We start from the raw sequence: 25,350 nt of genomic DNA on the forward strand, positions 1-25,350 counted from the left end.
TCTATTTAATGTTTTTTTTTCAATTTTTTTTAAAAAACTGACAAAATAAGTGCAAAATCTCGCTAACGAAAAACACAGTTTAATGTTCTTCTCACAGTCACAGTCAAGTCTGCATTTTGAACTGAACAACAACATTAAAATTTGATCAACTTTGATCGTACGCGATTTTTAAGTTGTACGTCAAGTCCAGCTATCTCAAACTCCCAATGAACGGGGGTAAAAATATCAAGGTCGACTTCGAGATAACGAGATTACATCAACAGAAAATTCCAGATAGCGTTTTTTTTTTCGTTTTTATCGATTGCTGTATAACTTAGAAAAAAAAAACGAACTTTAGAAATATTAAAAACATTCGAAAACTGAAATAGCGTTCGAACACATAAACAAAAACGTTTATGATTGGCTGCTGTTGTTTTTGTTTTTATTCACCTTGTTAGGTGATTTCTTGAAAGGCGGGAATATTTCAATGAAATTGACAACTTGAATAAAAGAAAAGTTTGAGCAAGTTTTTGATGTGTTGTGAAACTGAAAAGGCTAGATCATTTTCAAGACATTAAAATCGTACAAATCTATTCAGGTTTGTTAAACGACTTCTATGAAATTAGTTAGTTCATTTTTTTTCAACTCAATCTGTCCAGGGAATTTCGCGATTATAAACTTGCGCGAAATAAAGAGAATTTCTTTTTAAAAAACTCTATAAACTTTTCGCGAAGTTGTCTTAAAACCACGAGCTTCGCAAACAGATCGCAAAAGTTTCGACAAAATACAGTCGACTCTCTCCAATTAGATTTTCCAAAGAGATAAAGATATTCGAATTGGAGAGAGAATCGAATTTGGGAATTGCAGAGGAAAATCTTTGTAAACTTGCAATAAAAGAAATAGAACGTACATTTTTAATATGAACAATACATTACGAATATTGAAGACTTTCTCCACGGACCTTTTAAGATATCTGGAAATAGTCATCAATATTTAACTGTTTTTTATTCAGCATATTTTTTAATTCAACAGCCCTATTTACATCTTTTAATGCAACCATTACATCGTTTCCAAAGTTTCAAAAAACACTAATTTTCTATTGTGCTAATGGCATACACATCTTTGCATGATGGCTTTGCGAGTGATAATTCGTTTGTTTCATCGTCATCTGATTCATCATCACTGGAGTCCACAGAATTTCCGGACACTTTTGCATCGTACAAAGTTCCACTGACGGATGTTCGCAATTCCCCGTCTACGAGTTTTTTGGCTGTTATTCGATAATCCACACGGAAGTTACCCTTCATTTTTTAAGATCCGTTTCCAATTCTCTCACGGCGTATTTCTCAACTTCCAAATCAGCAAACAGATCATCTTCATCATTTAGCACTCTTTTAACAGTTTCGCTAGATATTCCTATTTTTTTGAAACAGTTCGTGAAATTTTAATTAAGAGCAGAATCCCTTGCTTTTCGCAGCATTGTCATAGCAGTTAAAATTGACTTTAGGAAGCTCATTGTTCTTCTTCAAACTTAGGATCTGCTTTTTCACTGCGAGAAGACAATATTTCGCTTTGAGGGATCGAATAACACCTTGATTCATCGGTTGCGTGATTGAAGTGGTATTAGTAGGAAGGAAGATTAGCTCCACTGTATGTAAAACAAGCGTAAGATTTTCGAGTATCATCATTCATAAACAGAGAAACTGGAGAGTTTTACCATTTTACATTTGTTATATAAAGGTAGATTCACACTAACCTTGATCCCAGGACCTGTTGTCTCTTTTTGAGTATCAATAAGCGCAGCGCCGATGAGAAAAAAGCCCTGGAAACGAGGTTGGATTTACACCTTTGACGCGAACGCAAGCGCAAGAAAGAGACTGTGTGAACACCTTCTGCAAGCATAAGTTTGACGCAAATTATTAAAAGTTTTTATATTCTTGCGTTTGTGTTTGGAGCATTATATTTGCAGTGTGAACCAGAAAACGTTAAGAAAGTAATTAAGCCATTTTAAGGCAGCTTCATGATGATTAGTTTACCACTGATCTCTCTACGGCGTGGTAAATTCTATTTTCTTTCTGTAAACTGAACTTAATTGTTACTATATGTATGTCGATTACCAGTTGGTTTAATTAACAGTTTTAATTAAACTTACGGTTTTTTGGTTTTTCTTGTTCAGGCTTAAAACTAATTACGTCATGATAATACAAACAATTTGACGTCAAATAATGCGTCAAATACCTTACGCAAATACACAACGACAAAAGAAATTGGTAGTATTTGCTACAATGGAAATCAACTGTAGTGACATGGAGACTGAAAAAGGCGAAGAAAATTGTAAAAGATTTAAATCATATTTATATCACTTTTTATGAGGTTGTACAACTCATATAGCAAAATATACCAGAGGCAAAATGATCAAGAAAATAGTTTTTTGTGTCTGAATACAATTTGTTAACATATATTTACTTTTACTTTCCAGGAAATAAATGAAGAGAGGCTTACAACCTTATCTCGAGCTCTTCAAAACGAACAAAAACTTTGCCAGGAAAGCGAAGACGCAAGTACGAAGCATCTCGAGAAGAACAATCGTTTAGAAAAAATAATTAAAGGTGGTAGCAAGGAATGTGATGTCAAATTCGATCAATTGAGTGAAAAAGCAGAAGCAATACAATAATAGAAATGATAGATGAAGCGTTAAAACCTGTTGTGGAAATGGCTGTTGAAGGTGTTGCAAAATGTCAGAGAGAAAAGGCAAAAAGAGTGAAAATTGAAGAATTACTAGATAAAGTGAAAGGCGAGCGCGATGTTTTAATTAAGGAGAAAGATGGATTGAACCACTGCGTCTTTAATATGGAATGCAAAATTAAAGAATTGGAAGTGCTCAATACATAAGATGTGGTAGAAGATCTGAAGAGAAAAAGCGGCACACCCAATGCAAGCAGCAAACAAAGGGATTTACCACGGTGATTCGCAATAAGTTTGATAGCATTAAAAGATCTTACAAAACAAGAGATGTTTCTAAAAAAAAATTAGAGTTGTGGCTGTGATTGAGGAAATTCAAGAACTGCTTCAATTACATGCTACAGAAATGCAAAATTTCGAATTATTTCCTTACCCCATCCTACCTTTATTCTTTTCCTCTGTTTTTATTTTTATTTCTGTTCTATTTTTTATGACGTTTTTTTCTTCTGCATTTCCTTTTCTTATTTTTCCTGTTTTTTTCAGTTTTTTTTTTTTTTTTTTACATTTCTTTCTTCCTTATTTCTTTTTCTTCTGTTTCTGTTTCTCTGATTTTTTTACTGAACTTCTGTCTTTGAATTTTTTTCTAACCTTTTTTATCGCTAGGCACGGCGAATACTTTTAATGACCGAGCTTCTTAGCATGACAACTTTTAGTTTTCTGTGAAGCTTGAGTTTTCCTGCTAAATTAGAATCGAGTCCTAACAGTATACTTGTCCTGATAAAAGCCCTTCCATATTTATTTATTTATTTTATTTTTTTTTGCTTTTAAAACCAACTACTTTTTTTACACATAAAGTCTAGAATTTATATGAAGGCATTTGTATGATATTGTTGTGAAAAAGCGGCAAATATGACGTCATATTTTGTTTTTAATTATTTTAGTCTTTAATTCTCATCTTATTGATAGAGATTTTAAGGTCTTTTCGTGATAAAGGTAGGGTGGGGTACACGTCTATTATATTTTATAAATTATATGTTCTAAATATATTCCAATAACATTTTATCACAAAGTTTTTATAAGTTGTTTATGAAGTTTTTTGGAATTTTTTAAAAAAAGTTTTTTAGTTCTTAAGATATTAAGCTTCAAAAATTTCCAGCAGACCGTATGACATCATAATTGATTATGTAATAAGGCAGTAAGCATAAATTAATACTCAAAATATCTTGCAAATTTACTTAATATCAAAACTTTTAAGCAGTGTGGCCTTATGTTCTTGATAATATCTTGGCATGCGTGAAGTTTGGTAACTTAAGAATGGCCTCATAAGTAGAAATGTGATGTTAGCATTTTTCAAAACTGTTTTATGACATCAGAAGATCTCGGATTTTGAATAGTTAAAATCTTGAATAATTTGAGAGCGAAGAAAAAACATTTTGAGATCTGGATAAGGACTTGATAAACAACTTATTTATGCAACATATAATACAGGAATCCCTTCAACAATTTTAGATTTGTTTTTTTCTAAGTGGAGTGTTTCGTGGAACTTCAAACAACTACTTTGTTAGTTTGCGCTACCTCTTTGTGCAAATGTTTTTCAGTACAACATCCATTTTCTTGAGTTCGAATGCCTTTGTTTTTACAAACATTTGAATCAATGAAAATTCGAAATATGACTTGAAACTGTGGTTAGGGCCTTTTCAAGGAAACAAATTAGGGGGAAATCTTTCCACATGGACCTAAAATCTAGATTGAATTAGAGAGTTTATCGAATTATGGAGGTTCATTTATGAGAGATTCTTAAGGAAATATGACGGGGACTTTGAATTTGATTGAATTAGCGAGAGTATGGAATTACGGAAGTTCGAATTACAGAGAGTCGGCTATAGAGGTAAGAATAAGGTCCCAGGGGTTAAGTCCGAATGCGGAGGGTGCGAAAAATAGAGAAATCTGGGCATGCAGGTCTTTAAATGGTTCTGGGTTCTTTAAATTTAGATATCAAAACAAAAATGCAGAGATAATACTTTTTTCATAATGCAGAAATAGCATATCTGCAACAAGCGCATTTTTCAACGTCGTATACCTGGCTTGCGCATGTACCAAAGAAGAGTTTCTGCAGGCTTTTAAATGTAGAATTAGTCACACAAATGTCCAGGGAATGACTCTGTTGTGCTTTCCGAAAGGTTGGAACATTGGATACATCTATAAAAGAATGTTTTTTACAAGTCGGATATCTAAATCGTTTGGCAAATGAGTTTAAATTAACGCTTTCAGTATAATTGACAGGGCGTGTCATCTTAAAATCTCGTGACTTTTGCACAGTCTGGGTTGAATCTCGCAGGAGTAGACTAAAGTTCATATAAAATTTTTGTCCAAAATGCACGACTTTCCTGCTGCGAATGGATTGAAAATAATTAATGCGAAATGTTTTAACCCAAAGTATCTAAAAGAAATCGCGAATATCATATTAGACGGAGAATACCAACTTAAGCGTGTAAAGTAAAGTAGTATCCAAATAAAAGGGGCACGAAAGTTAAAAATAAAAACCTCAAATAAGACTTCACACTTGTTGGTGCAAATCCAATGAAAATTTAAAATCCACCAATCAGGTTATCCTATTTCTTAATAGACTGTTTAATTCATATTTTATTTACATAACATTCACTTTTTTATTGTCATGCGTAAACTAAAACATTCCTTTATTTCGTTGGTATTCACGTGTGAGTTCCACCGTAGAGATGGTGTCACCAATGCCATCCCAAGGATTGTGCCATCCCGCAGATGGTGCCACCTGGCGTGATCTTCATTCTAGTGTGTTTTGACAACCCAACCATTACTCAAGCCCGGAAGCGTCGCTATCGTCGGAATATTCGACATTCTCGTATAAAGCATTTCTTTGTCGTTTCCATTTTGTGCGACGGTTTTGAAACCAAACCTATTGCAAGAGGATAACATGAAAAACATACATCCAGTAAACTAGAAAAAAACAGTTACGACAGTTAGCTCCCGGTAACACACCGGATAACTTGAACTTTCATTATCTCGAACCATTTTCTTCGGTCCCTTGAACTTTCCTTATTACTTTTTAATAAAAAACGCCGGTTACCTCGAACCTCGGATAACTCGAACATCATTCGTTAGATCAAATTTTCGTCTTTCCTGAGGCAAATATCTTCGGTTAACTCAAACTCTTAACTTAAGAACAGGAAATCAAAGGCTGGATCAATGTCTGATTTTAATTTTTTTAGTTTTTATTAACTCCTGATGTAATATAGATAGATAATTTTGTCTGTCAAGGAAATTTTAATTTACAAGCGATGAAAAACGCATGCCTTTTCTCATCACGATTAGAAATCAAGATTGCACCTTTCCCGACAACTGTTGTCCCATCTCATTTTAAGTCAAACTATTTTCCTCTGTTTCTTGAAGGTTCAAGTTACCAGGAATTGGCTGTACTACTTTGCTGTGTGTTTAAACTCTAAATTGTAAAACTTACTTTTATTTGTGTTTCAGTTAAACGTAAAAACTGTGCGAGTTGTCTTCTCTCATCACCAACCAAGTAGTGACCCCTTTCAAAGGAATTTTCAAGACCCAATAATTGCGTAGGTGTAAAAGCGGTTCTGTGGCGCTTTCGTTTCTTGGATGACGTCAGTTTATGTTTACTTTTGATTGGTTTATAATCTCGTACCTCACCAGGCGATGCTGCAAAAACCTCATCCTGCTTCTTTTCACCTAAAGATATCGATTTATTGTTAGAAATTTAAGGGGGGGGGGGGGGGAGAAAATTTCAAGGTTTTGCCGCTTTTTCAAAAATTTCCAACTGCGAAAATACATTCCAGTATAGCTTATCAGTAAAAAAAGACTGATTTTAGTTCAAGGGGTAAAATACACGGCACATGCGAAAATGAAGGGTAATTTCTTTTAAATTGAACCAAATTGTTCATCAACCACCTTTACTTGTCGACTTATATTTCCGTCGGACCATTTTTCGTCAAAATTTTTAGGCAAATAAGAAGGTGTTACTTACAACAACTAAATGCAGAAATACTCACTTTTAATTTGAGAATGCGTTGGCTGTTGGTGAATTGCCATGTCAATGAAAGAGTGTGGAACTGCACAAATGTTGGGATACGGTACATTACATTTTTTGCACCCACTCACGTCACAGATCAACCTCTGATCTCCCCGGTCATGTGTGTTCTTACGATGATTATAGTGATGTGGCATAACTGTCTTTCTTTGATCTATACAACCATATGTAGAGATATGGTAAGTGTGAACAGGAATACGATTAGCGTGATTAGCGTGGTCTGGTTTTAATATTCGTCGAATGCTAAACGGGTAACCATTATGTAGCGTAGATGTGGATCGCTTCATGATTTCATCAATACGTTGAATTCTACGTAAATGTTCATCCTGCTCTTGAAGATTATCTCGACCAGGGTGAAGGTAAGAATCACGTGGGCATCCTTTCCCAATGTTTCTGTTTAATGAATCGAAGTTACATGTCTGGCATGCGGTGTGAGAACAGAATTTTCGCTCAATATGCCTCATATGCTGTGATGCATACCACTCTCTACTACCTGCATGATCACTTGTTCTTAATTCGTCATTTCGTACAGTATTTGTCATTATCAACAAGCCTTTATGTTCTTTCTTCTAACAAATGAGCTGCTTCCCGGTATAGGATGTGTCTGGTTCGATTAAAATTAAATTTCTGTCACATACAGGTGCAGTACAATGAATTTATGAAGAAGAAAAATTTGTGCTCTTATTATATTATTGATTTGTTTTTAAATAAGTTTTTTTAATGAAAAAGATTTCTTAAAAGAACGCTAAAGCAAACATTTGCATATGCTATAGGTAAAATTGGTTTTCCTCAAATGATTTTCTTAATGCCTGTTCAGTAATATCCTGTCGCTTAGATATTAGTAATTATATCATAGAATATGAATGGAAGAAACTCTGACTATTAAGTACATAAATAAAACAAATAAAACATATATTTAATACATAAAAAAAGTCTCAAGAAAAGGTGCTCCACCAAAAGCTTGGGGCGTATCTATGCGAATATATAAAATCAGGAGTAACTTATTTTTAATGTTGTTATCATTTAAATTTAGTTTTAAAACATTTTGCACAAAAATTAATACTCGTGAATAAAACACTGTTTACATTAAAGAAATGCACCTAAATTTTCGCTAAAATCTAGAATCTTACTACCTTTTAGGCCCCTTTTCGCCCTAAGTGGCGTTAATTTTGCTAGCTGGCGTAAAAAGGGCGAATTTTCTAAAAAGCGGCGTTAATTTTTAACCCTTTAAATTTGCTATTGAGCAACCTATTATAGTTTTTTCACAAGAACAAGCATTTTAGGGTCTCAAAGTAAAGAAATTTTACAAACAACAGTTTTTCGTGAGTGTCCAACAAAATATTAGCAAACAACAGTTCTTTGTCATTACGAATCACCTCGATATCCTAAAGTAGATTTTCTCAATAATTTGATAACGTTATAGCTTTAAGAAGAGCGTCACAAAAGTGAGCGTTTTAGAACTTTTGAGCGGCGTAAAACACAGCCCTGAGTGACGTTACACCAAAGTTCTTGTAAGACAGAATTAGGGCCGGCGTTAATTCAGGGCCAGTGTTAAAAAGGCCAGTAAGGTTTTTATTTATGGGAGAGCTGAACCTTACGGAATACGTTGACATTATGGGATTGAAAAATCAACATTTTTAGTGGCAACTTTTTTTTTTACTGCTCTTGCGAGCTACCTAACTTAAGGGAATTTCTGGAGTTGTTGTCAATTTTGCGAAAATTGTTAAGAAACTCACTATTCGCGAAATTTGCAAAAATTAATTCCCGCAAAATTTGGATATATTTTTTTGTGAAACAACTTAACTAATTTTTGTCTTCTAATTTGCATAGAAAATATAACGTATATGTGAATTTTAACTTCAGCAGTCTATTTGTTTTTGTTTTTGTAAAAACCTCTGAATAAAATTAGAATAAAATTGAGAAAAACGTCATCAAAATCCTTTTTCGCGAAGTGACATCTAATCTTACGTATCTAAGGTTGTACAGTAGCTATAACTAGTATTATGAAAAAAAATATTTACATAAGCTCGTTCATATAGGGCATCTTGTATCTTTCCGACATCTGGACGGCGATACGATACGTCCGAATATCAGAAAAGATACCCTAGAGACGAGGTTGTTACACTTAGTTATATGGTGAATTTATGGCGATAAGTCTTTTGTTGGTTGTGTTTTTTGATAAACTTGGTTTTATTCTTCGGTTAAAATTTAGAATCTAACAACTCTTGTGACGAGGTAAAGTCATTTTGACACCTTAGAATGGTATCTAGTTTAAATATTGGACTAACTTAGGAGTGCTAATTTTTGCGGGTAAAATTCGTTTTTTAACCATTTTCGCGAAATTAAATGCCCGCAAAGTATTTCGCGATGTTAAATTCGCGAAAATTAATGCCCGCTAATTTCTTTTTCAATTGAAATGTGCGAAATATAATACCCGCGAAAAAAGATAAATTTATCAGGTAGAGATGATAAACAAGGCAACCTTAAAAATACCACGCATATATTCCCAAAACCTAATCGACTACAACTTTATCACATCGTTTGTTTTTCTTCCCAAGCGTGTCTCGAATGTCTCTTGACCGAACTTCCGCCTTCTTTTTATTTTTGTGCTTGATGGTGATTCTGATAATTACTCAGCACCAGAATCAGATGATGATGGAGATGCGTTTGATGCATTCGACGATGGCTTATGATTAGTAAGAAAGTGGCAATTTTGTTAGAACATGTGTTTTAATAGCTTTTCCCAATTTCCCATTTCGGAAGGTTTCTCGTGGACTGTAAAGTTAATAAATTCCATTTTTTTATTTAAAGTCTCATTCCACGAAAATTAATTCCCGCGAAAATTCGAAATACGAACAATTCGTGAAAATTAGTACTCGCTAAAAATCAAAATTTCTTCGATTCGCGAAAATTAATATCCGCGAAGTACAACTTTTTTTGACTCGCGAAAATAAATACCCGTAAAAATTAGTACTCCTAAGGTAGTCATCAACCAATGTCCAGGGTCCAGGGTCAGTTTCTTGAATTCCCTCCTCCATCCCCTGTTTTCCATTACCTTTATCTTATTAACACTTTTTTTCTATTCGATACCGCTATTTACTATCCTGTAATTGAGTTAGCAGTACCAATAAACCAAACTTTGTTTACGATACATCAGATTAAAAACACTGCAAACCAATAACATGGAGAAAAACAAGATAACGAAAAGATAAAGTCTGTTCCCAATGAAGACAATAAAGAAATTCATAAACATCAACTCTGAATTATTAGCATGATAGTGTAAATGTTAAAATGATAGAAAGAGCTAGTATAATATTTAATAGGCTTTTAATAAATTTATAACACTAGGTAAATAATATAGGCTATACACACAATTCTTAAAGGGATGCCGCTACAAACAGGTGCGTTCAATTTCTCTATCACCTGTCTGCCTTAATGTAAAAATTACTATAATTTAGATAAATTTATTTAATTAGCAGTGTACTTCTCTAGACGCAATGTAAACAACATAAAAGTAATTAGCCTGGAAAGATCAAGTTGTTGGTGTTGATAAAGCAGGGGATTTTCATCTTACGGCTTTTTTATAACTAAGTTTGTTTAGAATGTTTTTGACAGAAATCCCTAAATATACAATGCTTGAAGTTTTAGGGAGCAGAAATATTTGTGAATTTAGCCGATTTACATCTCTTAAATAAATTCCACAAAATCCGAAATTATACCATTTCGGCGAAATTTATTATTTGATCGTCCTCAAAAAATAAAAATTACTCGGGATACCGTCGGTTAAGTGAATGAATTTTTATATATACATATATTTTTATATAGTATAAACGGCCTCCGCCTCCACAGTCTTTCCTGTTACTTGTTCGCAGGAAAAAAAGGCCAGAGAAATTTTCGCAAGCCAAAATACTTACTAACAATTGCAATTGCGTTGTCTTTTTTTCCAAGTATCAGCGTATTGAGAAATTTCGTGCGGATTAATTTTCCCAATTCGACAAAACGGCTTGAGAGATAAATTTTCGCAAAATAGACAAAAAATAAAATTTTATAGGAACAAGTTATGTTTATCCCTTTTTAAAAAATTGGGGAATTTAAGTTTATTTACATTTGTGGTGCACCTTCTCCTTCCGCAATTTTCTTACGTATTTATTCATACTAGTTGGCGAATTTATTGGATCAAATTCAGGGTAGTTCAAATTTTCCAGGTTTTTTTTTTGATTTTTACTCTTAAAAATCTTAATATGAAATGAAAAACCTTTTAAAAATATTTCTTTAATCAATGATATTTTTTATGAACCTCAAAAGTTCGAATAGCTCATTCCAATTATTTTGGTAAACTGGTCAAGTTTACAGGGTTTAAAAAAAAATTAATTCGAATATACCGTTAGTCAAAATTAACAGGTCAATTTATTTTTTCAGGAGAAAACGAGAAAAAACACTGTCCTGTAAAAACGTTATCTTTCAAATAATGTTACAAAATTTTAAAATATAGCTAGTATACTAACAAATAAAAAAAACCTTTGCAGCATTCTATGACGTGTTTAAAACGAAGTCACTAAAAACAAAGAATATCATTATTAGTCAGTTTTTTAACATCATTAATCAGCAAAATTTGAGGATAAAATGCCTAACTAACCTGACAATGTGTTTTAGATTTTTCGCGCGATATATATCATTGTGATATAAGTCTTCATCTAACTCAATAAACTTTACGTTTGTAGTACCAACTGATTTAGCAGCTAGATGTAGCTAAAGTAGAGAAATAACACATAAACAGTACAATCACCATGTAGTAACTTCTCCATCTTTGTATCAACATGCTGTTAAAAAAACTAACGACTGGCCAACCTGTTTCATGTAATGTCTTATTTTAACTAATTGTTACACTTATAATTTCCTTGGCTATCAAGTTTGGTTTCAATTTGATTCCCGCAGTTGTTGTGAAATGTGGAAATAAACATTTAGTTACAACAACTAACAACATTTTGTCGTACCACTTTATTGTAAAAAAATATGTCATCACAGTGACTGTTGCACAACAGTTGCTCGACAAAGTTTGAATACAAGAATCAAGCCTTAAAATATGTCAGAAAGTATACAAGACCCGAGGTCTAAAGTACAAATCCGTTATTTATTTGTTTACGTTTTTGTGGTACTATTTTAATAATGGCTTTCAAAACTGTTAATATGGTTCCATACAAGTCCTGTTTTAAAGAGCAGTTAAATCAGTTAAACCAATTAAATCGTTGGTATTTTTCTTACTAAACAGTTTTTTTGCATCAGTCAGGTAATAAATTCGGATTCTGTTACAAAATAAGTATTGGAATATAAGATGTCGAGCACGAATTTTTACCTTTCGTCCTAGATTTATATTTAGAATGTGATCTTTTTTATCGTGTAGCATTAGAATTGGCGATGTCACCTTGGTGATCCTGCAATAAAAAAAAGTATTACTAGAAAATTATTAATTTCAATCGCTGTAAGAAATTTCCTCCTTTCTTCCAGCACAAAGAATAAATATAAACAACTTCCAGATTATCAACAATTACTACAAGACCTTGTTAGAATTGGGAATAATCACGTGTTCCCTTTACCTTTTTTTAATAGGTTACTCTAAGTTAAAAATTACATCAACTGCGACGTAACTTTAAAAAGAATTTCGCTTGAAGGAATTGTATTTTTTCAATTTATAAAATTACTTCGTACACAAAAACCCTACTTTTAGGTTCAGTAAAGAGGAACAGCTGTTTTACCTCTGCCCTTATCCTCCCTGTTCGCTCCCCACTCGACGACGTTTTACTATACAGACATTTTATCATGATCAAGCTGTAAATCTGCATTTTAAATTATACTCACCAGTGGGTACTCCGAAATACATTTCTGACGTCATCGAAATATTGCTCCACGTTTGGAAGAAATTGTCGTAATGGCTAAAATGCGAATAAAAATCGATTCTGTTTAAAAACGAAGTTGTAATAACATATATCCAGAAAATGAAAAAAAAAACAAGAAAAAAACATACAGCTGCTAAAGGACTATACTTTATTCCATCAGTAATGTTATTGAACGGCGCTTCCAAGAACACTCCATTTAGCTGAGAATCTAAAATAGCATTTGAAAATGAATATGTCATTGAACGGAACAAACGAACGAATGGATAGATATTTCGCGAATTAAGAAGTACACAAAAAGTAAAGTTTTTGTTAGATAAACCTTAAGTCTGATAAATTTTCGTTAGTTTCAAATTTTTTATGACTCAGGAGCTTTCTTTGGGGCGATAAAGTGGCTATTTTTATTTATAAGTTATATGTTTAAAGTGACTTTAAAAATAAATTAATAGAAATTGGAAACAAGCTAACAATAAGATTAAGATAAACTTTTGCGAAATTGAGGTTGGCGAGTTAGAAAAAAATTCAATTCACAATTTGTCTGGTAACATAAGACTAAACATAGACACAATATATCTGACAAAGCTGCCTTGTTTTTTCTCCTCTTCACTTTTTGTGTCCCTGATAAAACACAAGAAACAAAAATCTCTGTTCGGAATAAAATCAGTATTGACATGCTTTTAACTTTCCTAAGCGTTAAGGAGGGTTCACACCAAAATAAAGTTGGTCGAAACAATGGGCCTCGGTTGGTGCAAAAAGTAGGATTGCTTAAGTGGAAACCCACCTTTAAATCAAAATACTTACGTTCTGAATTTAACCAGGCAGCGAGTTGAACTGCAACACTAAGAATTAAAATGACGATAAAATAAAGATAAAATGAAATTAGAACAACACAGTTGCTGTGAAATTATTCGCAAAAAAAAATGGTAGCTAGTACAAATATACATACGCAGAACCAAGCGAGTGTCCCCAAATGTAAATTGGAAGACCACGAGCTTTCTCCAATAAAAATTGATAAGCTACCTTACTATCCTCAACAAGACCTGATGTAAAAAAAATTGCAGGTCAAATCACAAATTAAAAAAAAAGTTGAAAACACCCAAACAAAAATTGTATCAACAAATTTGGCGAAACAATAGAAGTGATTAAAACAGGACAAAATATAATTACCTTGTTCAGTTGGCCATCCTTCGGAATCGCCGAACCCTAAAGAACATAAAGATTATAACACCCTAATGTTTGTTTATAAATAAAAATTGGAGGAACTTTCGCGAGAGAAAATTTCACCAAAAAAAAAATTCGCGAAAATTTCGGATAAACTTTCGCGAATGAAGAGTTTTCAGTTAGAAAAAACTTTTTCTAACCATAATATAAACTTTCAAAAATTCTTATATTTTACAAAAATGTTTCGTCATCAAAATCGTCAAATAGATCGAATGCACCGGTATGATGTTCTTCAGGCTTCCATAAGCAGATATTAGTATTGAATACTGGATTCGATTGAAAATGTTATAAATTCTCTTTTTCTCGAAATAAGATTTCTAAGTATTTTGTGAGTTTGTTGTCAATAATGATAATATAACCGTACTGGGTAAACTTTCACGAACCTTGGAAACTTCGGCGAGATAAAGTTTCGCAAATGAAGAAACCCGCAAATTTTCGCGAGATAAACTTTCTTGAAAATGGCGAAAAATCGCGAATTCTAATTAAACTAGTAAACACAGGTACCTCTGTAATCAATAGCTAAGATATGATAACCCATTTTTGATAGTCTCTAAACGAGGAAAAAGGCGATCAAACAATTAACTTAACCTTTGTTAGCATCTCGATACATGAAAACGAACTTATTAATTGTGGAGCTTACACTTGTAGCAATTTGTCTCCTTGAATAGTTACACGATATATGCCAACTACAGCTTAACCAAAAAACAACAAACTTTTAGTTAAAAATAGATAATTGTAATGCATTGGGCGCCCAAAAGTTTATTAAATTGCTTATACACAAGAGGATGAGAGAGGTTGCGTCATCCGTGTTGCGTTAATTTAAGTTTCAGTTAATGTAACGGTCATACCTTGTATAATTGTACACGGTGATCAAAAGCTCTAAAGAAAAGTTTTTGTTGAAATTTTTTTCCAACAGGTATATATCTCAAACTACCAAAATTTAAAGCAGGTTTGTGGAGAACAAAACTCCAGAAGATATTACTTATTTTATTATTCGCGGCATTCTTTATTAACCAACGACACGTTCATCATTCTTTGTTCTCTACGCAAATTTTCAAATATCTATAAATCAAGTACATGGATGCAGGCGAACACCCATTTCTAACATAAACATTATTGCTCTCTATTGTTGACTCACTGAAAATAGGATATTATAACCAGGTATGTTTAAAAAGACCAGTAATTCTGACACTTTCACACATACTCCAAACACTGCAAAGCTTTGACTGTATTTCAACTGGTATCTCAATTAGATCATATTGAGCTTCAGCAGTATCTGACTTAAAAATGTTATGTCGCAAAAAGGGTGTCACTTTTAATAAAGTACTGTAGAACTGCCTTAACTTTTTTTGGAAAAACATCTTTAAAGTAAACATACCCTTTACGTCAACAAGGGGTAGTGTTCCCTGCTCAAAATCTTCATTAACAGCCTACTTTAAAAGAGGTGCTGGAGGAAAAAACTTTTGCAGCTTTTGAAAAATTTTATTCCGCATTTTTTTTTCTGGGAAATGTTTTAATTAAAAATGGTCTCAGAGGATTTCGCTTCTATAACACAAAATTTATAAACTTTTCGAAACTAGGGGAAAAACTTTGTTGAACCGTCAATTTTCAAAAATGCGAAATTTTTATGGTAAAGTGAACAGTTTAAGTCAATTTAAACTTAATATTTCTTAAAAACAACTTCTTACCTAGATGCCATGTTACCATGTAGATATAATATATAAGCCTCCTTTGTGATGTATTGTCTTGACGCAGGAGATATAAACCTAATGTAAAATTTAGCAATAATCAATTGTAACAGAATCATTAAGCTCCGTCTCCACCAAACAAGAACTGGAATTATGGAACGTAAAATAACACCTCTTCAAGCGCAGAAGATAAACTTTTAACAGTGTAACAGTGTCTTTTAACAGAAACTTGTTTAGAGTTTGTTTACAGTTTTTTAACATTTTTTATACTGGCGATGTATTAGTACTCATCATAAAACGTTTTCTACACATAATAAAACATACCAAGAGCCCAACTTTCCACTTGGTCCGTCAAGAAAGATATTCTCACATTTAACTACCCCAAAGTCTCCACAAGCAGAAATATTACCAAACCACGGGCCTCGTACTATAATATAATCGTACTCAGGAATAATTTTAGTACACCCAGTACAAAATCATATTTTTGCTGTTTTTAACATACCTCTGTTGAAAAATATAAATTCCATTTTTAACTCAGTTGAGTAAATGACCAGACCAGATATTAATATGTAGCCAACAAGAAGTATTGTTAGGAACATCCATACAAACCAAAATATTGAGATACAAACTTTCCATCTATAAAAGAAGAATTTTATTATTTTGCCAGTAATAATTGACTGGATTTCCTTCAATAATCCACAATTATATAGCTACATACAAAAAACTTAACAGTCGTTTAACAACGGATGGCGATCTTTTTTTCCCATCTGGTTGTGTTTTCTTCTCCTTCGCCATTATTCTCTAATAAACTATTTATTTTATTCTAAAATGAAATACAAGACAAGGTTTTCAGGCAATGAGATTAGTTGTTATCAGCACTTTTTATTTCCGTAAATGTACTTTTTTGTAAATATTGTCATGACGGAAAGTTTCAATACTGTCTTCTTAAAATTTAATGTTTTATTGACCTTTTCTTGACATAGCTATGTATTTTTTGTAACAAGAAATGTGTCTAGGCAGTAGCAACCTAGGGGATGTGTGGTCTCTAAAGATTGTTTATCAATCATACTTAATATGGATGAGAAAAATGCAGAGAATGTGTTTTCAGCCATTGTAGGTAATTAAGATAGGCATCTGCACTAACCATTGTGAGTCCTCATACAATAGTAATTATGATTTGACTTGATTGGTTCCCAAAGAAAATTTGGGTGCCTGCTACGACACTGGGTGTTCAACCAAAATAAACAATGTATATTTATAAGTATATTTATGAGAAAAAACAAAAAATTTATGCAAACTATACAAATGACATTAAGATAGTGACGAAATACTATTCAAACATAAATGCGCATACTATGAATATAAAAGAATAAGAAATGTATATACAAAAAGTTTTTTAATTTTTGAGAATAATTGTTAGAAATTTAGGATAATTTTTTTACTTTCTCACTTAAAGCTTTGGAGAGGTTATTTGAGAGATATTTTTGCTACATGGAAATAAACAACTTAAAAAATACATTATATGTACTACAACTAATTCTAAGTCTACCAGTTAAACTAAAAATTAATACATTCACACTACAAGTTTGTACTTTAAAAAACACTGTTATTCTTTTAAACCATTCCAAGATGCATGAGCCTGCGAAACCTTTCAGGTCCAGACCATTTTCCCCTTAAAAATAAAAGTGTTTTATTTTAATTATATTGTAACCTTTATTGTAGCAAACAAAAAAAACATCTTACATACTTCAACATGAAGTTCCAATATATTTCTGGCATAACATTTGCCTTCATAAAATACATAGACGCTTGTTCCTGCAAGAAAAATGAAGACACAACAGAAAGAAATAATTGTCACATAAATCTATTTTAAGATTAATATATATAAAAAAAATTCAAAGGTATATACTCACCCTTCCTTGATCAATTGGAAAGGTTTCTCGTGGCAATCCAGAATAATCAAATTCAGCCAAAATACATTTATTTGATCTCGTCACTAGAGGACACGATGTATAGCCATTGTACTAAGACAGAAAGTATTGAAAATATCAGTATGAAGTTTTGAGTACCTGAATGATAGGGTAACCCTTTTGACACACGCTCCGTGTTAATGGTAATATATTTACCAGCTTTGAAAAATTAAATTACAGAAGCCTTTACATGATTAATTAGTTGAAGCAACTTAAGCTAGATGAAACATGTATATATACAAGACAGTTGTTTTGAGAATAGAAAAGCTGTTGTAACAGGAAAATTTCCAAAATTTTATCTACACTTTTTACATTTTACCTTGCGCCACAGCCATTGTTACACAGCCATAAATATTTAATGCCTTTATTTTTTATAAGCTTGCCAAAACAGTTCATGTTTTAATAGATCAAATCGGCTACCTCAGAACAATGAGGACTTCCTCTTTACTTGTAAAAACATTGAGCAAGTTCAACTTTTTCACCTTGTTTCAACCGTTTTATGATTCTGAATGCTGATGTGTTCCCAAAATTCCTTATTCATCTTTAACTCACTGCAATTACCAACTGCATTAAAATAACACATATCCCTTTACTTCCTTGTTTTTACATTATCCCCCCCCCCCCCCCCCCCCCTCACAGTACAAATATACTTCACATGTTCCTACATGTCGATCTTCTTTAAAATATTTTAGGAAAAATCACTTTGTAAAAAGGTACCTTAGCAGTCAATTCCTTGCCATTAAGAGCACTCGTTATATTTTTTCGAAGAACACCAGATTGTGATGCAGCAGCAGCAGCCGTTTTACTCACTGCTAAATTCGAGCAATCACCAATAGAAAATATGTTGGAGTATTTGACATGTTGAAGGGTTTCTGGATCAACATCAACAAATCCAGTAGCATCAACAATAGAAGACGACTTCAAAACATCCACTGGGCCCATTGGAGGAGTCACATGCATGAAGTTATACTAAAATTGATCATTTTTATTAATAACAGATAGAGACATTGAGAGTTAAAGTATAGTAAACATAGTAAAAAACGGAGGAGAAGGTCAGCTTAATAAAAACAACCGTTGTAATACTTTGGTATAAAACTTTGTCAAACCACTGGCTTTTCCTCTGATTTCATGAGTTGTAAAAATGAAAAGTAAGGTAAAAGAGGACTGCAGAAAGGGCCACAGGGAAACGTGGACTGTGACTCCATTAAACTGTTGTCTTTCAATTAACAGTTTCTATACTCACATCTACTGTCTCTGTTTTTTTCGGTGTACTTTCATCATTGACATGCTCAAATATGGCCTTTCTGTTGACTGGGTCAATTGAAATCAAATTGCAGTGCAGATCAATGTTTATATTTCTGTCCTTGCAAACTTGCAATAACGAGTTCCTGTACTTCTCAACACCAAAGAGTGTTCCAGCAGGAGTTTTAAATGTTATGTTAGCATTATCCCGAACTCCATTCTAAGAAGGTAATGTGTAATAGCAAATAAATGAATTTATGAATTTTTTAACTGCAAGGGGTAGTAGTTAATAGTCATTAGTAGTTATGCTGTCACAAACTATGAAAATACATAAAGGGCCAACATATTTGAATTCAATGTCCAATTTAATCCAAACATCAAGTTTATACAACTACCTAGTAGTTAAACTTTTGATGACCTATGAAGAAATGACTATAAGCAAATCTGCTGTAGTGAAAAATGTTTTACTGCATTTTAATATTACAGTAAAAACCTTTAAAAATATTTAAAAACTATAAATTACAGCAACTTCTGTTCTAATAATTAATTGGCCAATTTTCCAATCTCATATAATTTTTGCTAATAAATCCAATTATGCCCTTGTTTTCCTAATAAATTTACCCAGACCCATTAATAGAAAACATGGCAAATCTAGTTACTGCTGGTCCCTGCTTTTAGTAACTTATGCAGAATATTTGCATAAATATGTACTCAAACCTAAAAACAGCTTAAAAAAGCAAGATAAAACATACACCTCTGTGAATATTTCTTCAGCTAAATACATAATCTTCTGTGGTGCACCTAAACATTTTACCGGTGTAGTTGGAACAGTGAACAATGCATTGCCACCAGAAAATTTCTGCAGCTTGTTAAACGTACCACCCACTGTATTGATTGAGTAATTGCTTGATACATGGTGTGTGTCAAGTGCTTCAACAAGGCCAGGAATCTATGTGTTAAATTAAAAAATAAACCAATAACAATTACTGACTTGAAATCCGTGTGTGATTTTCTCTTGCACCCGTTTTTATAGAGGTAAAAAACCCTAGGCAAAATCAGGCTTGAAGTAATAAGAAACCACAAAAACATCGTCCAGTTATGTCAATTTGAATCACAAAAGAAACTGTGAAGCTGAGAGTAATATATAGTAAAAAAAATTGCATTGATTTTACCTTTTCAAAATGAAGTTGCAATCCAAGCGCCACAATTAGAAAATCATATTTAACCTAAAAAACAAGTGATATGTAAATATATATATTTTTCAGCGCATGCTTTTGCAGCAATTTAAAGCAGACTTACAAGAAACACTTATAGCTGTGGTTAGTCTCTCCCTCCTTCCCTGAAAAAAGGCCTCCTCCTCCACCGTTACCTTGTTTTTTCTTGTGGGACTGAATAAGAGAGGGGATCATGCATGCTTTGGGAGTGTTTTTTGTCATCACTCTATGTAAGCTAGCTAACTAGAAAACTAAGTACAGCTTATCACAAAAACAGAATAGCTATGCCTTAAATAGTTTTTATCTGCATAAAAATGGAATCGAGAATCTTCAAATAGTGTTTGGTATGAAAGGGCGCTCTGTCCAAGTTTCGTTAGGGGCGCCAAACCAATCGAATTGATTTCCTGCGCAGAGTTTTCTTCAATCTCGTTCCCAGGGCAATTTTTTATATCGTTATCGAAAGTATTTTTAACGAATGTATTTTATCAAGAAGTCCAACTTTGTCCGCAGGACTATTTGCTTCCCAACGACGCTGCGCTCTATGATGGATCTAAAGGTGCTGGGGTCGAGCTTGTGAGTAGTCGTCACATAACTTATTGCGTAATGATGCCGCGCAATTGATTTATTGGGTATCTACCATTCTTTAAAAATGCAGTATTGGCGTTCCATATAACCACCGCATTACACTTTTACAGCATAAAGGTTGAAATATAATCTGCAGCAGAACCAAAATCAGTGCAGCTGGCATATCTACAAAACCTGGACAAAATACACTAAAGGAGGAGGATCCAGCTAGTTGATACACCAACAATAAAGTTGACAACACGCTAGACTTCATTTTTACCAAAACCACAGAACTTTTTTTCACCGCATCGACGACATATATATCCCACTCAATTCAAATCATTCTATTATTTAGGTCTTCATCGCTATTCAAAACAAAAAACCTGTACAAGATACAATCAACAATTCGCACTAACCGAAATTAATTGGAGTGTTAAATAATTTCAAAATAAAACGGTGAATGGGATGCTCTGCATGTTCAAATGCTGGGGGATTTGTTTATATTTCTTTAGGTTAGTGAAATCATTTTCGCTCAACCCATTGAGAAAAACAGGATTTCTTGATAATGGTCACGTGCTAAAACATTAGAAGCAACTAATCAAAAAGCATCAAAAAATTCGTTTTCGGCTTAGCGTAAGTCCAACTAGTCGATTACCCGGCACTAAGAAAAATTATGCTTGGTCTCCTGGCTACATTCTCGACAGAGAATGCTTAGAGACAGCCGAGCTCTTTGTACAACAATGTAAACAAACCCCTACGATACGAGCGTGTTTGGTTAAATCATACGAAAGCTACGACGTTAACACATGTCTTAAAACAAATCCCGGATTTTATTTACCAATAAAAACAAACCAATTTCTGAAAATAAACATCAAATTTAAATTGAACACAAAGCCAGTGCGATCACATCCCACCGTCGGGAGCATTTGAGCAAGTAATTACACTTGGGTTTAACCTCAATTACAGGGCGCTTTGTCTTTTTTCTAAAACTGATACGGCGAGACGAAATAACGCCTTCGTATCAAAAAGATAAAAAAGCCCTGATATCAAGGTTGGTTTTGGTTAAGTGAAGACACTGATTCAAAGCATCGAAGAATTAAAGGGGTTCCTGATATTCACCATGTGAGAACAAGATAACCAACAAATTACAAACTTGGCCAGTCGTAGAAAGTTCGTTAAAATCCCAGGTCATTTTATAACCACCACGGACAAAAAGACGTCACTACGTGCACAATTTACTGCTTGTACCATTTTTTACAGATAAAAAAATCTGTTCAACACTAGGACGCAATAATAGTCTAACTTAGAACGTTTATAGTTTTTAGTTTTATGAATCAAAACAAACGCATCACGTTGTGTTTTTCTTTAAATGGATTAACTGGCGCTCGCCTTGAGTTACACAAAAAAACTTACTTTGTGACCTGATTCTGTAACAATAAAATTTTCGTCAGCATTAATGTTTGAAACTTTTTCTTGCATCCATTTTGCTTGGGGTGGCATGACTTGTGACATAGATTTCATAGTTTGATCCTTGGATTTAAGACCAGCACCCACCAATGTCCACATCGATTGGTAGTAATGCCACTATGAAAAAAACCTTTGGTCATCACATGTACACTTACCTTAGGGAAAGAAATTTTCGCGGTAAGAAATTTCCGCGGAAGAAATTCTTGCAGATCAAGGGTCCAAAAATTGTAAAATTTCGCGGAAGAAATTTTAGCTAGTTAGAACTAAAAGGCATATTCTGCGGGAGACATTTTCACGAACCAATGCTCTAGGAGAACCTTCCAAACAGCAGATGTAGACATTTCCGAAAATTAGAGGACATTTTTTATTAGGTTTTCTTTTTTAAAAGTCAGCATCAGAAAATTTATTTGAGAAAATAAAAATCAATTTTTTATATATTTAGGTCTTTTTTTTCAAAGTAGGTTTCAGAAAATGTATTTAGGAAAATGTCAATCAATTTTCGCAAATGTGCATTTTAATTTATTTTATAGGAGAAATTTTTACGAATCGGGAACTATTGGTAAATTTTGCGGAAGTTATCATTAAGGCGATATTCGAAAAACGTTCCATCCCTAAGGTAACTCGTCCTATCATTCATCCAACTTTGACTCTATCGAACGAAACGAAACAAAACTTAAATAAAACTGTCGTTAATTCGAAATATTTCCCTTTTCTCTTGAATGTCCGAGCCACCGGAAGTTAATTTGTTTTAGAAAGTTAGGAGAAATTTATTGGCTTCTGTTTTAAAAGAAGAATACTTTAGGTGCAGATATTTTCGCGAGCTGACACGTTTGCGAATTTCGCGAATTTTGACTGATTTCGTGAAGGTTTGGTTATGTGGCGAAACAACAAGAGTATCAGCTCGCGAAAGTTTATAAAGGCATAGCAAAATTTCCTTTAATTCACAAAAATTTCGCGACTTGTCTTATTTTTCTGCACCTAATGTATCTCATATATCTGATTGACAGCATATGGTAGGTACGGTTATAATTCAGACGAAATGAAGAACACACCTTCTCTGGCTCAACCACTGCAACTTGATGAGGATATTTCCGTGATAGATAAGATGCCATACTCAATCCACCAGTACCTCCACCCAGAACAACAAATTTGTATGAGGAGCTGCTATCAGATGTTTTTTCACTCGATGGTGTTGTTAAATTTCGAATAACTTTGGAAGAAAATGTTGATCCAACTGCACAAAAAGATGACCAAGGTATTTTTGCAAGACCAGCTCTTGAGACAAGACCCATCATTTGTTCACTACAATAAGATAAAAGAAAACATATTAATAAAGACGTTTGAATGAATTTTTACTTATAATACATACTCTTTCACTATTAAAGGATGATTGCATAATTTTGCCGCTTCCACACAAATGATGCCATTATTGTAGTTTCAGGGTTAGGGTATGGGTAGGGTTAGGATTAGCCGTCAATTTTTAAGGCTTAATATAGTTTCCCAGTAAAAAACACCCGAGTAATACTATATAGAAATATAATTAATATAATTAAAAACTAGAAAAAATCACCAGTCAAAAACAACTACAAAGAATTCTCTATTTAAAGTGCTTCTTATTAGCATGAGTAATAAATCACTCTCCTCTCTCTAAAAAGACAACTAAATCAAGACGAAACACAAAAAAGAATTCTGCAAGAGGTGTGTAATTTTAGGCTGAACTTCTCCTACTCCACTTCTGTCACTATTTTTGCCAAGCCCGTCCTCACTTAAGTCCAAACGTCCTTTGCAGATGACCTGTTAAAAAAACTGATTTTCAAAACATAAGATGTAATTCATTAAAAATTTAAAAAAGTAAATATGAGAATGGTATTTTGAGTTTATTATTTGTTAAGATTATACTACGAATTAAATACACAAGCATTGTTTAAAGGGGCTACGAAACGGTCCAGTAACCTCAATTCCCGCAATTCCCGAAGAATGGTATGTAAGAAACGAAACATTAAAAAGGTCAATGTGCAAAAAATTATACACACTTCGTCTAAAAAACCTGTTTTAAAAAATAATTTTTTAAAATGATTAAAAAATTATTTTTTAAAATGAATTCGCTACTTTCTAATTTTTATTTTCTAAAAAAAGAAAGATTTTCTTCAGCATTTTTTTGGCAATGAGATAAGCTACGGTCTTCAAAAGATAATAAACAACAGTAAATCGAAAGTCATACTGAAAGAGAACTACTTTGTTCATCACTAACATACTGCCTGGCAGTGAGCGGGATTTGATCCGCGGTCCCTATAACTGGGAGCCGCATGCGAACCCACGTGCGGCAATATGTTAGTGATGAACTCAGATAGTTTATCCGGATGGTGTATATACAAGTGAATAATTATCATAGCATAACCGCTCGCTGCTTGCCAGTATGTTAGTAATGAACACAGTAGTTCTTCTTTAATATGACTTACACGCATTATACTCGCCCGTCATGATCAGAGGTCTGATCGGGGTGAACCATTCTCTGTTGAGAATGAAATACGGATGTGCTATGATGAATATTCACCTATATTTTCCTTTTGTTTTTAACTTTTTGTAAAAAAGAGTAATCTCAAAAAATTAAACAGACAAATAGTACATCCATCACCACTTTTAATAAACACCAATGTTCCATCTGCAATGTTCCAAAAAAGTTAACATGATCTTAAAACAATCAGACCATTTTCTCATTAACATCCGTATTGCCAACAACCTTTAAAAAATTAGACGAATTTAATTTCCCTATTCTTTCGATGCTTAAAAGATGTCCGAATATTGCATATGTCACAACTGACATTTGAGGCAATGTGATTTCTTTGTGTTTTAGTTTAAGACGCTATTGGATGTCAGAACCAAATGAAGCTATATAAACATAGCAACGTCTTTGTAATAAAATCACTTTATATTGGAAAACAGCGACTGCTTTGTTATTGATCTGTATCGCATCTATTAAAACATATTTTCATGCATTCTATTATTAAATATGATTGTAAAACATGTAAAGAAATTCTACAGACTTGAACAGGATATTAACCTGGTGTGCAAAAAATATAAAACAAAGTCCTAGCAATTGGTTTAACATGCGATCTATAATTAGTACAGTTGAATCTCCTTAAAGCGGACACCTTCTTAAGACGGACAAAAACATTTGTTCCGGACAATTTCCTAAGAAACCCTTATAGCTTATAAAACCTCTCCAAAACGGACAGTCTAAAGCGGACACCTCCTTAAAGCGGACACTTCTTCCATGTCCTGCACGGTTATTTCCCCCAGAATTTACTTCTATAAAAGTGGGGAAAAAAATTTGGCCAGCAGTTT

At 33.2% G+C, this 25,350-nt stretch overlaps 3 protein-coding genes across 3 annotated transcripts; all 3 read right to left on the minus strand.

Moving 5' to 3' along the window:
• Window positions 1-5,263: 5,263 nt before the first annotated feature.
• Window positions 5,264-7,882, minus strand: LOC130657205 (NK1 transcription factor-related protein 1-like). Its single transcript, XM_057460178.1, has 3 exons — window positions 6,711-7,882; window positions 6,155-6,390; window positions 5,264-5,593 (listed from the first exon to the last, which is right to left on the minus strand). Exons 1-3 carry the CDS (start codon window positions 7,288-7,290, stop codon window positions 5,492-5,494), a joined length of 918 nt encoding a protein of 305 aa, XP_057316161.1. The 5' UTR covers window positions 7,291-7,882; the 3' UTR covers window positions 5,264-5,491.
• Window positions 7,883-11,192: 3,310 nt separating this feature from the next.
• Window positions 11,193-16,413, minus strand: LOC130656257 (lysophosphatidylserine lipase ABHD12-like). Its single transcript, XM_057459089.1, has 14 exons — window positions 16,267-16,413; window positions 16,051-16,184; window positions 15,873-15,975; window positions 15,549-15,626; window positions 14,709-14,739; window positions 14,365-14,410; window positions 13,807-13,842; window positions 13,586-13,679; window positions 13,441-13,478; window positions 12,771-12,850; window positions 12,605-12,678; window positions 12,102-12,180; window positions 11,385-11,497; window positions 11,193-11,303 (listed from the first exon to the last, which is right to left on the minus strand). Exons 1-14 carry the CDS (start codon window positions 16,341-16,343, stop codon window positions 11,279-11,281), a joined length of 1,008 nt encoding a protein of 335 aa, XP_057315072.1. The 5' UTR covers window positions 16,344-16,413; the 3' UTR covers window positions 11,193-11,278.
• Window positions 16,414-16,547: 134 nt separating this feature from the next.
• LOC130656256 (sulfide:quinone oxidoreductase, mitochondrial-like) lies at window positions 16,548-23,681 on the minus strand. The gene is made up of 9 exons (XM_057459088.1): window positions 23,058-23,681; window positions 21,952-22,122; window positions 19,933-19,986; window positions 19,515-19,709; window positions 18,762-18,980; window positions 18,236-18,487; window positions 17,462-17,572; window positions 17,296-17,363; window positions 16,548-17,220 (listed from the first exon to the last, which is right to left on the minus strand). The coding sequence occupies exons 1-9, from the start codon at window positions 23,298-23,300 to the stop codon at window positions 17,163-17,165; spliced, it is 1,371 nt and encodes a 456-aa protein (XP_057315071.1). The 5' UTR covers window positions 23,301-23,681; the 3' UTR covers window positions 16,548-17,162.
• Between the last annotated feature and the right edge of the window lie 1,669 nt (window positions 23,682-25,350).

Source organism: Hydractinia symbiolongicarpus, chromosome 9 (genome assembly GCF_029227915.1).
Source record: "Hydractinia symbiolongicarpus strain clone_291-10 chromosome 9, HSymV2.1, whole genome shotgun sequence".
In the NCBI taxonomy this organism is placed as follows: Eukaryota; Metazoa; Cnidaria; class Hydrozoa; order Anthoathecata; family Hydractiniidae; genus Hydractinia; species Hydractinia symbiolongicarpus.